Source organism: Pygocentrus nattereri, chromosome 9 (genome assembly GCF_015220715.1).
Source record: "Pygocentrus nattereri isolate fPygNat1 chromosome 9, fPygNat1.pri, whole genome shotgun sequence".
Taxonomy (NCBI): Eukaryota; Metazoa; Chordata; class Actinopteri; order Characiformes; family Serrasalmidae; genus Pygocentrus; species Pygocentrus nattereri.
The window spans coordinates 35821063-35832913 of record NC_051219.1 but is presented as its reverse complement, the minus strand read 5'-3'; the positions used below and the strand labels follow the sequence as shown (position 1 = coordinate 35832913).

Here is an 11851-nt window from a genome sequence, read left to right as displayed (position 1 = left end):
ATAACAACAGACACATACATGTGCGCTCTCCTAATGAGGGCTGTATGTTGGGCAGGGAAGTAAGTGACCCTGCTGTGTGTGTATTTGTGTATAAATAATCCATCTGGCATTACGCATTATTAGAAAGGAATTGCCTACATGGGTGACTGAGTTACCACAAGCTGGAGGACGTGCCTCAGAGATGTGCTGCTGTTTGAGAAGCCAGACTAGGCTTGACAGCTGGTAAAAGACGGTGGTCAGTGTGTATGTGTGTGTATATGTGCATGTGTTTGTTAAGGCTAACGATGATACATCTTCAGCTAACAGCACACAGTATAGTTAGAAGTGTATGAATTTAAAATCAACATCTGCTAATGCCTGTACATTTACATTTATAACACTTGACAATTTTATCATTTTTGACTCAGGTAGGCGAAATTAGCGTTAGGAGTTTTGCCCAAGGACTCGTATTTGTTTATTGTAGGGTGCTTGCCCAGACGGGGAATTGGACCCCAGTCTGCAGCGTAGGAGGCACATGTATTACTCACTACACTATGCCAACCTCATAAACACAAACCTTTTATAAGGTATAAGGTTGGGACTAAATGGATTTGCATTATGAAAAATTCTAGCATTTATCTCAGTAGGGTTACAAATGGCACTGTGTTCAAAATATGAATATGCGAGTCAAACAGAAGCTGCAACTCCTTTCAGACTTTTTACTCCATCAAGTCTGTGGTAAACATGTAGCAATAGTTTTCCAGAGAATGTGTAGTGAAGAGAATTGCCACTTCATAATGTCTTCACTAGAGGGTGCTCTAGAGTGTTTGTAAATACTTTAGCGTTTTTATATTGAACAATTCAGTCATTTTCTAAACACAAATTAGCATAAAATATTTCAACACTGCTGTAACGTTTTTCACTTTTGAACTCATGTGCCTCATGTACGTTCATGATGTCAGTGAGCGCAAACCACTTCACTCAGCCAATGAGCTCTCATCTCACCAACCAGTCACATTTAGAAGCATTAATAATAACATCTCACTGGAACTTCATGCTTTGCAAAGCGCTGAAAGCATTCAGGTCGAGCTTGTCCGCTTGTAATGGTTGTGGTCACAATGCAGACCTGTGCAGCACTGACTTAATGTGATGCATGTCAGCGCTACAGAACATCACTGTCATGTAACATTAACATCTTGCGGGAGCATGGCGGATGCAGTTTGTGAAGTCAGATGCTGAAGATGTTCTCCATCCAGGTGACCATCAATTCAGTCAAAGTCAGGCTAAGTTGAAAATGAACACCACCCTTGTAACAAAATAAAGTAAAACAGAAATGACGTATGTATCGGATCTCACTTAGTCACCCTGGAGATGCATTTTAGTGGAAAGTGGAAATGTAATCTGGCCAAAATGTATCCAGACATAGTTCAGTTTTCACCATTAGAAAAGCAAATATGGTGGTAGTGATTAACAAACAATAGGCTGTGTTGTGCAGCCACAGTCATTACCAAGCAGGTGCTGCTTATTCTGATATGTAATAGCCTGCATGGATACATTTTGCAAAATGTATCCAGACATAGTTCAGTTACAAAACACATGTTAATGCAATGTGTGAACAGGTTCTCTGTGCCCTCAGCACCTCAGAGTGAACCACACCTTTCATATAGTTCTCAGAAGCGCATTCATCATTATTAATAAATCCATTGGTGTTGTTTTTATTGTTTTTGAATTTGTGTTTTTTTTTGTTATTGTTTTGTATTTTGTATAATTTAAGTTGCTAGTTAAGTTGCTGACAATACCCTACCTTTGCTACAAATGCAGTAAAAAGAACAAAGTTAGGATATTTAAAAATATTATCTTGGCATCTAAATGTTATGCTCTTCCAGAATACAATAAATACATCATCAAATATCAGTTTGAAATATTAGACATATCTAAGCAGTCTGATGCTGATAAGTGTTTTTTTTTTCTCTTTTCAATAAAAACAAGTATTTAATGATACTGACCTGTTTCCAATATCACTCTGTATCCCTTATTTGCATGCCCACCGTTAGCAAGTCCAGCCTGGTTCCTTAAACCAAAGCATCACTCATCAGATATTCAGCTCATGGTAGCTCAGTCATACATGCAAGCAGTTTCTATATTATTCTGTATTATGCTGCAGTTCTCTCTGATAATGTGTTCTGTGGCACCTTTTGTTGAAGGTTGTGGCGTAGCCCTCTGATAATCGGGTCTAATGACATGTTCAGACAAGTGTGATGAACTGAGAACTTGGTGTAGTTTTGCTGTGTTGTACATATTGCAGGTGCTGGACTTGATATCTAGTGATAATCTGAACGTTCCATCAGAGGAGGAAGTGTACAGAGCTGTGCTCAGTTGGGTCAAACATGACATCGATGGACGGAGGCAGCATGTACCTAGAGTGAGTGTGCACCTGCTTGTCCTTTCCATTTTTCTACAGCACCATATTAGATTTGTCACTTATCATTATATCAGTGATCAAGCAATTCAACGTTTATTTTGACAACTTTTTTTAAAGTCAAACTTAAAAAAAAAAGGCCAAAGTAAAAAGTTCTTAACTGTATCATAACAAACTTGCACAAACACTTATTGAAGACTCTTTACTACCCGTATGGGGGAAAAAGTCTTTAAAAGACTATTAAAATGATCGGATCCATGAATACTAGAAGATCCAAAGTTGTCTGCCACAGGATATTGGAGTTTCTATTATCAAATGAAATAATGAATATGAGCTTAAACTGCACACTTTCAACTTTAATTCATTTTGAGGTTGTTTACATCTAAAAGGGGTAAACCGTCAAGGAATTACAACCATTTTCGTAGATAGCCCTTTACTGCAGCTGTCTTTAGTTTCTGCTTGTTCAGTTTTGCTTTCAGTGACTGAAATGCATGCTTGATTGTACTGAGGTTGACTGATTTGCTTGAACATTACAGAATATTCCACTTTTTTGCCTGAAAGTCTTGGGCTGCTTTAGCAATATGCTTCAGATAACTTTCTATCTGTACTGTGAAGCGCTATCCAATAATTTTTGAAGTATTTGGCTGAAGCTGAGCAGACAGTATAGTGCTGGATACTGAATAGCACAGAATTTATCTTGCTTGTTTTGTCACCAGTCACATCATCAATAAATATAAACAGTTTTGATTGGCAGCCATGAATGTCCACATCATAACACTACCTCCACCATTGAAAGCGGAGATTGTGTGTTTTTGGATCATGAGCATTTCCTTCCCTACATGTTGATCTTTCTCATCTGTCTACGACCAGAACTACAGCAAACTCTAAACTGTCTGTGTTTTTGAGGCCTGGTAGTGGTTTACATCATCTAGTAAACCCCCTGTGTTTACTTTGAAGCCCTCTCTTAACTGTTGTCGTTGACGCAGATACACCTACCTCCTGAAGGGTGATTGATCTGGCCAACTGTTCTGAAGGGGTTTTCTTCACCATTTCATCAGAATTCATCTGTCATCCACCACAGTTTTTAGTTGTGGTCTTCTAGGCCTGTTGATGGTTCTGTACTCACCGGTGCATTTTTATTTTTTATTTTTTCCCAGGAATGCACTAAATGGTTGATTTGGCCAGTTAATGTTTTTTGTTACAGTCGGGTCCGTAAGTATTTAGGTAATGCCACAATTTTTGTAATTTTGCCTCTGTATGCCACCACAATAAATTTGAAATAAAGCAATTAAGATGTGATTGAAATGAAGACATTCAGCTTTAATTCAAGGGGTTTAACAAAAGTATTGCATTAACCGTTTAGAGATTTTTTTTTTACATAGTCCCTTTTCATAGGCTCAAAAATAATTGGACAATTGACTGCTGAGCAGTTTCATGGCCAGATGTGGCCTGTTCCCTCAAAATGTCATGACAGATGAAGGAAATGAAAGATCTGGAGTTGATTTCAGGTGCTGAATATGTGTTTGGTAGCTGTTCATAGGAACTCGATATGCAGTCCAAAGAAGTGTTGATACAAGTGAAGGGGTCCATCACTAGGTGGAAAAAAAACAAAATCAAACATCAGAGAAACTTCAGGAGTGCCCAAATCAACAATGTTGTACATTCTTAAATGGAAGGAATGCACTAACGAGCTTAGCAACACCAAAAGGCCTGGAAGACCATGGAAGACCTTTCAGGTTTTTCTGTGGTGTAGAAAACCCCTTCACAGCACCTGGTGGAGTCAGGGACATTCCAGAGGAGGTTTGGCATATCGTAGTCAAAGTCTACAGTCAAAAGACGGGTTCATGAATGTAAATACAGAGGGTTTACCTCAAGGTGCAAACCACTGGTAAAACTCAAGAACAGAAATGCCAGATTAGATGTTGCCAGAAAACCCCTAAAACAAAAAAAGCGTGCCCAGTTCTGGAATAAGATTCTTTGGGCAGATGAAACCAAAATAAACTTATACTAGAATGATGGGAAAGAACAGTATGGATAATTGAGCATGCTTTTCTCTTACTAAAGATAAAACTGAAGGCAGAAAGCCCCACAAACAAGCAGCAAGTGAAAATAGCTGCAGTAAAGACCTGACAAAGCATCTCTAGGGAGGAAACTCAGCATTTTGTGATCTCCACGGGGTCCAACTTCAGGAAGGCTGTTAGTTTGTCCAATTACTGTTGAGCCTGTGAAATGGAGGGACTAAAAATGACTGTAATTCCTGAACACTTGATGCAATATTTTTGTTAAACCCTTTGAATTAAAGCAGAAAGTCTTCACTTAAAGCATATCTTGATCATTTTACATCCATTGTGCTGATGTACAGAGGTAAAATTACAAAAATTGCATCAGTAACCAAATACTTATGGACCTGATTATCTCGCTGATGGGTTTGTTTAGTTTTCTTTGGAATTCATATTGGGAGTGCTATACTTGATGCTACACTTGAGTCAACTCAACAATTTTGTGAGTGAAATAAAGTGAAATAATGAGGGGGAAAAACACACACCTGGCCATGGAACAACTAAGCAGCTAATTGTCCAATTACTTTCGACCCCCTAAAAATGGGGCTGTGTATGAAAATAGTTGGAATTCCAACACACCTGGATATAAATACCCTCAAATTAAAATTGAATGTCTACACTTTGAGCTTATATACAAATCCAACATGCTGTGGTAGACAGCAAAAATAAGAATAACTTTGTTGACATCTAGATATTTAGACTTCTTTTTCTCTCTTTTTCACAATTTTTTTTTTCTCTCCCTCTCTCCCCCTCCATGGCTGATCTCTATATTTTTACACGCTCCACACTCATGTGCTTTCCCCTCTCTAAGTTGATGAAGTGCGTCCGCCTGCCGTTGCTGACACGGGACTTCCTAATGAGTAATGTGGACACAGAGCTGCTGGTGCGGCACCACTCAGAGTGCAAGGACCTGCTGATCGAGGCACTGAAGTATCACCTGATGCCCGAGCAGAGAGGCGTGCTAAGTAACAGCCGGACCCGCCCTCGCCGCTGTGAGGGAGCCAGCCCTGTGCTGTTTGCTGTGGGTCAGTCAGTCTTGCAAAAGACCTGCAGCATTTCATTGCTTTTCAGTATTCTTTCTTTTTTAAAATGTTTGTAATATAAATTAGCCATCATTAGCATTAAAACCTTTTAGGTTTTTAAACAACCACTGGGTGAAAGAAACAGCAAAAAAAATAAATAAAAAATTTAAAAACAATGCAAGCTGTCCTAAAACATTTGATGGACTTGTGCATAAGAAGTGTACACAAACTTGTTATTATGTAAAAATTATAGTATAATTACTATATTTTATATTTAGTATAATTACTCTGTATTCCCCTTGTGGTTTCTCTCAGGTGGAGGCAGTCTCTTTGCCATTCATGGAGACTGTGAGGCATATGACACCAGGACAGATCGCTGGCACATGGTGGCCTCCATGTCTACACGGCGAGCACGAGTCGGTGTTGCTGCTATTGGTAACAAGCTCTATGCTGTGGGCGGGTAAGAAGCTTTCTTTCTCTCCTTTAATGTGATGGTTTCTTGAAAGTATAGTCTGTTAGCCAGGACTGGTTATATATTAGAAGTTTGCTTCTTTAGCTGTGCACTGAAGCTGTGAGGCTAAAGCACCATGATGCTAACTGCATGCACTTAATCACGCAACTGCATTTAATCAAGTTGCTAAGTAATCTCATTTAGACCTGTTTGTGTGAAGGACTGAACAATTTGGAGAAATTATCTCATTTTGATTTTTATGACCTAAATTTCTGCGATTTAAGTTATGATTACTTCACGTAGATTAAGGTTGCATATTTTAAAACATTTTCCCCCCAAGAAGACCAAATAACGCTATATTGCACTTGCAATTACAGTATAAAAATTATTAATCTTTCAGCTTTATATATGTGGTTTTTCATGCTGTATGACCTACCATTGTCTATAAAAACTGACCAAAGTGTGTTGTGTACCTAAGACAATAGTAGAAGTCTTCTTGAACCCTGAATTTCATTCTTTTGCCTAATTTGGAATTGATGAGAGATTATTCTGTTTTAAATTGATCAGAGCTTCTTCTGTTACCCTGTCATCCTAAATCCCATGGCATTGACCCTGTTTATCAAATTTGTGTATGGGCAAGTAGTTAAGCAGTTTTATTTGTCTTTGAAGTCATTTCTGTGTGTGTGTGTTTTGCATAGATGTACTGATCTGAAGAAATCCAGCTTTCCATTTAAAGACCTATGGCTCTGTGCTTTTTCTTAATACTACTAATACAGTCAATAAATACTGCCCAAAAAATACAAGACAGAACTTACCCAGTTGAAGGTGAAACCATCTCATGTAGCTCAAGCAACCAGTCATTATAATATATATTAAATTATTCTGTTCATTTCACATTTAAGGATTTTCATAATTCCAACACTATAAAGCTATTTAAACTCTGGCCAGTAGGTGGAGTAGTGGACTTCCTGCTTAACCCCAAACTCTGCCTATGTGCATAACCATTGGCTCATAGGCCTGCTGAATAGTTCCCTTTTATTGGCTCACTGGTGCATGGGTGCTTAGTTCCTCAGACTGAAGCATTGATTTGATGTATCAGTTTCGACATTCTATGCCAGTTTCACCAATCAAGCACAGAGTGGTTCATGCATCATTCTGGCCAATCAAGTCTGTGCTTGTTTTTTATGTAGGTTTGATGAATAAGGGCCATTATGCTTCAAGGTATCTTCCACTTAAAATCAAAATCCAGTTGAAACCAGAGTTGGTGACTGGCTATGGGCGTTCCAGTAGGAATTCTGCAGAATCCTAACATGCAGCATGTTTGCTTCCCAGGTATGATGGCACCTCTGATTTGGCTACCGTTGAGTCATATGACCCTGTGACCAATGGCTGGCAGCCAGAGGTGTCTATGGGAACCAGGAGGAGCTGTCTGGGTGTAGCAGTGCTCCATGGACTGCTGTATGCTGCTGGAGGCTATGATGGAGCTTCTTGTCTCAACAGGTAGGACATCCACAATTGTTGGAAAGGAAGACAGTAGGGAATAAACCTCATGAATGTTCTGTCTCACTATGTATAATGCTACATAGTGTATAATGCTGCATTGTTGGAAAGTCACATTGTAGATAATTCATGCGACCATGCAAATGTCTCTTTTCCTTTTGTAGTGCTGAGAGGTATGACCCACTAACCAGCACTTGGACGTCCATTGCTGCCATGAGCACTAGAAGAAGATATGTCAGAGTAGCCACACTAGGTGAGCCATTTCTAAGTAACATACTGTAGAAGGTTTGCTGTCTGTGGTGATGACATCATCAGTGTTTCGCTCTGTAAATAGAACTGCTCCATTTAGCCAGCCACTGCGCGCAATCTCGGTTTCACTTTTTTATGGTGCAACATTCCTGAATGTGCTGGTACTGCGCATGTTTCCATAATGTAAATGCTTTACTACATTTTGACATAAATATAACCTATTTATATCCACACCTCTCATTTCAGATGGCAGTCTGTATGCAGTTGGTGGATATGACAGCTCCTCACACTTGGCCACAGTAGAGAAGTATGATCCACAGGTACCTGATACTCTTTAACTAAACAGTGTGTAAACTTGGCAATACTAAATTACATCCATGGTGTGAAGTTCTTTAGCTTCACATATTAATGCAATTAATGGCCTGTTTGTGGTATCATAGAAATCAGCTTTAGTATTCATAGCGATGTCATTTTATTTTCCCCTCTGCATTTAGAGTAATACATGGACTGCCATAGCCAACATGTTGAGCCGCAGGAGCAGTGCTGGGGTGGCTGTGCTGGAGGGAATGCTCTACGTTGCTGGAGGCAATGATGGAACCAGCTGCCTCAACTCAGTGGAGCGATACAACCCGAAAACCAACACGTGGGAAGGTGTGGCTCCAATGAACATCCGCAGGTAAAAAGACTTCACGAGTAGCGAAAAGAAGTGAGCACAGAAATACATTTTGTTAAGTTCTTCACAAATTGCTTCAGGAACTGATGAGAGCGAACCATCAGCTCTGCAACACCAGAGAGGTTAGACTATTAATAATCTATTACTATAATCAGCAGGCACTGGTGTATTGGCCAATCAGCAGCTAATGTAGTTGTGAAGGGGTTTCCTGTTACAATGCAAGCTCTGTTCAAACAGAGCACTACTGTTCTAGCATACTGTAGCACCCTTGACCCCTATTAGTAGGGCTGTCATGATTACTCTTAACTCTGTTAAGAGTAATCTGTTAAAAATTGAATACATTTAAAACCTGTTAAGACATGACAGTTCACTGGTACTATAACATGTTTAAAGGGCACTGGTGGGTAATATTTGTTTATTTGACCTTGAGCTGTTTGTTTTCAAAGGAACCTGCTATAGCTCACTAGGAAGCAAGATTGCTAATCGGTTTAGCCACTTTAGCTTTGTACTTGAATAGCTGTATCCATTGGGCATTATTTATTTGACAATTAATCTTCAGCTAACATTTTCTCATTGTGACAGGCCTAGCCTCTTGAGATGTTTTTCCATCAGCCAATGTTCTATGGCATAGAATGGTTACTAATCCTCACGCTCACTCTTCAGTCCTTTCTCATTTTAGATCCTGCTCATATTCCAGTTCCAAGTAATGGGAATGGATGGAGTCTATTCCAAAAGTAGATTATACACCATAATCTTGATTTCAAAAACCAATACACAGCAAATGACCTTTAACAGAAGTAGAGAATGCTATATTAATTGTAATTCACCTATAATTGCAAGGAAAGATCGAGAGTTAACCATACCAAGATTATCTTGGCTGATAAAAGGGGACTGGCTAAACTGTACCTGATTGTCCTCTGCTGAGTCATGGGGCGTGTAGATATTTTAGCATTGACTAAGTTAATGGTAAAGCACTTTTTTTTTTCTTACAAACTATATTTTTTTCTCTGTCTTCTACTTTTGTTCATGGTGGAATACATCTAAGCTGTTGTAAGCTGTACATGCTGTAGAAGGGCATATTTTTAAGCAGGCTGTCTAGAGAGTGGCAGCAAAAAATCTCGCTCTTTATGCGTGTAGGTGTGGGCAAACTTGAAGACCTGTGCATGGAAGATTCCAGTGCCTTTAAGCAGAGAAGTGCCTTTAAGCAGAGACACTTTTTGGGATCACCTCCCAGCCCTAAGGGTAATGAAATGTAGGACCAGTAATTTGGTATTGTGCAGTTAACTTGGCAGTGAAAAGGACAGCAAAAATTGTGATCACAGATTTAGATAACCATACTGTACCACGCTGCTCAGTGGGGAAAAATGTAGTGCATATACTGAAAGAATGGAAAGATTGCATTAATAGAGCAAACTTTGAGATCATGACTCTGCTAATCAGCAGCAAACATACTACTATCTTTGTGTTGAAATCATCTTAACTGGTAGAGAGTGTTCAGTATGATGTTCACTATACCATTTAAGAATTAACTCTGTACTAAGATGATGTTTTTGTGAAACCCAGCCCAAATTAAAGATATAAAAAAAATTACAAGCAAAGGTCATATTGCCCAGTGAAATTTTATATACACTTTGTGTAACATCATGTTTTTAAATATTTTCTAAGGCCTCTTCATTTGCTCTGTAGTGCTGTGCATGGTTTATTATTACTAATTATTAGTAGATTGCTTGATTGCTAATATAATGTGGCATGATGGTAGCAGCCCTACTTGTTACTCACTTTGGTCAGTATCCATGCATTTTTGTCAATGTTGCCAAATGCGCATATCCTCCTTATACCTAGGAGCACTCATGACCTGGTTGCCATGGACGGCTGGCTGTACGCAGTGGGAGGCAACGATGGCAGCTCCAGCCTGAACTCCATTGAGAAGTACAACCCTCGCAGCAACAAGTGGGTGGCGGCGTCCTGCATGTTCACTCGCCGCAGCAGCGTCGGAGTGGCCGTCCTGGAGCTGCTCAATTTCCCCCCACCCTCCTCACCCACCCTGTCTGTTTCCTCCACCAGCCTTTGACAAAGGGTGAAGACCCGGCTGAGCTCCAGCGGCCTTCCCTGCGTGGCCAAGAGACGCAACTGCTCAGTGTGAGCTCTGGATGAAGAGGAGCACTCCGTGGGCCACAGTGCCCCCTCTCTGCCGGAGTACCACCATAGCATTCTGCAGATAGAGAGAGGTAATTAGAAAAAAAGAGATTGAATAAAATAGGAACAAGAACCCCACACACTTCTGCCCTCATCACCCTGAACCTTGCACCCCAGCGCTTGAAAGTGCAGAATACTTTCACTCTGCCACTTTGCAGTCACTTGTATATGATGTACACTGTATTTTTGTTTTTGGGGGAAAAACTTATGATATTGCAATAATATATATAAAAAAAGAATGTTTCTTTTTTTCCCCCCATAGGAATGTAGTTCTTGATTGGTTCTGCCATGCATGTTTACTGAAATTTTGTCTTGGCAGAAGAAAAAAAGGTAAAACCTAGTCCTGCTATGCCACACTAGGTGGCAGTAATGCGCAACGCTGCCCTGTTTCACCACCCTTGTGCATGGATGCACAGAAGCGGAAAGTTTTCACAAAGCAGTTGTTGGACACTTGATGAATAAGGTTAAATGGGGTCATATCAGTTTGACCACAGATTACATGTTTAAATGTATTTTCTTATTTATTTATTAAATGTTGTTTTAATATATATATATATATATATATATATATATATATATATATATATATATATATATATATATATATATATATATATATATATATATATATAAATGTGTAAACACAACACTTATTTCAGAGATGTTCTATGAACTGCAGAAGGACCACAGAGATACAGTTTTAACTTATTTACATATCAGTGCTGGTAGAGGATGTGTGTTTTGATTAGTTGTGGAATTAGAGGATGTGTGAGTTCTGGCTAAATGTGTTTTCAATGCAGGGATTAGGGTTATTTACCTATAATCCAGTGAAGTTCTGTTTCCATAGCCATGTATTACCTACATAATATATATATATATATCTTTATTGATCCCTAAGGGGAAACTTGGGTGCCACTTATGACTGTGTAGTTTAATGTCGTATCTCAGCGACTAACAATAGGGGACATTGTAAAGTAAACAGTCAAAGGCCTCTATAAGGGTATAGCCATAATAAAAGTGGATGTGACGTACAGCAACATATTCCCTCACACTGTCCTGCAGTGTTCTTATGTTTGTCTTGAGAAAGGCTGATGTAAAAAAAACGGCCAATAAGCTTACTTATCAAAGTCATGCCATTTTCTGGTTTGACCTGACTTCATAGTCTTTACCTCATTCATGTAGGCACACTCTCATTACACAAGCAGGGGTTGAAGATAATGCACGGTCAAAAAACTTAACAAAAGTGGCATTTCAGAACTATTTTTACAGTGTTGAAGTTAAAACCTGGTTAGAATTTGGTGC

General features: G+C 39.2%; 1 protein-coding gene across 2 annotated transcripts in view; it reads left to right on the top strand.

Annotated features, from left to right (window-relative positions):
* The window catches only part of klhl17 (kelch-like family member 17), a 21697-nt gene extending 11273 nt beyond the window's left edge, over positions 1-10424 (top strand). For both annotated transcript variants that reach the window (XM_017709278.2, XM_017709286.2), the window contains exons 5-12: positions 2285-2401; positions 5270-5483; positions 5796-5940; positions 7264-7431; positions 7596-7684; positions 7927-8000; positions 8175-8356; positions 10196-10424. In XM_017709278.2, coding sequence (XP_017564767.1) covers positions 2285-2401; positions 5270-5483; positions 5796-5940; positions 7264-7431; positions 7596-7684; positions 7927-8000; positions 8175-8356; positions 10196-10424 — 1218 coding nt within the window. The remainder of the gene's footprint in view (positions 1-2284; positions 2402-5269; positions 5484-5795; positions 5941-7263; positions 7432-7595; positions 7685-7926; positions 8001-8174; positions 8357-10195) is intronic.
* Positions 10425-11851: the final 1427 nt, after the last annotated feature.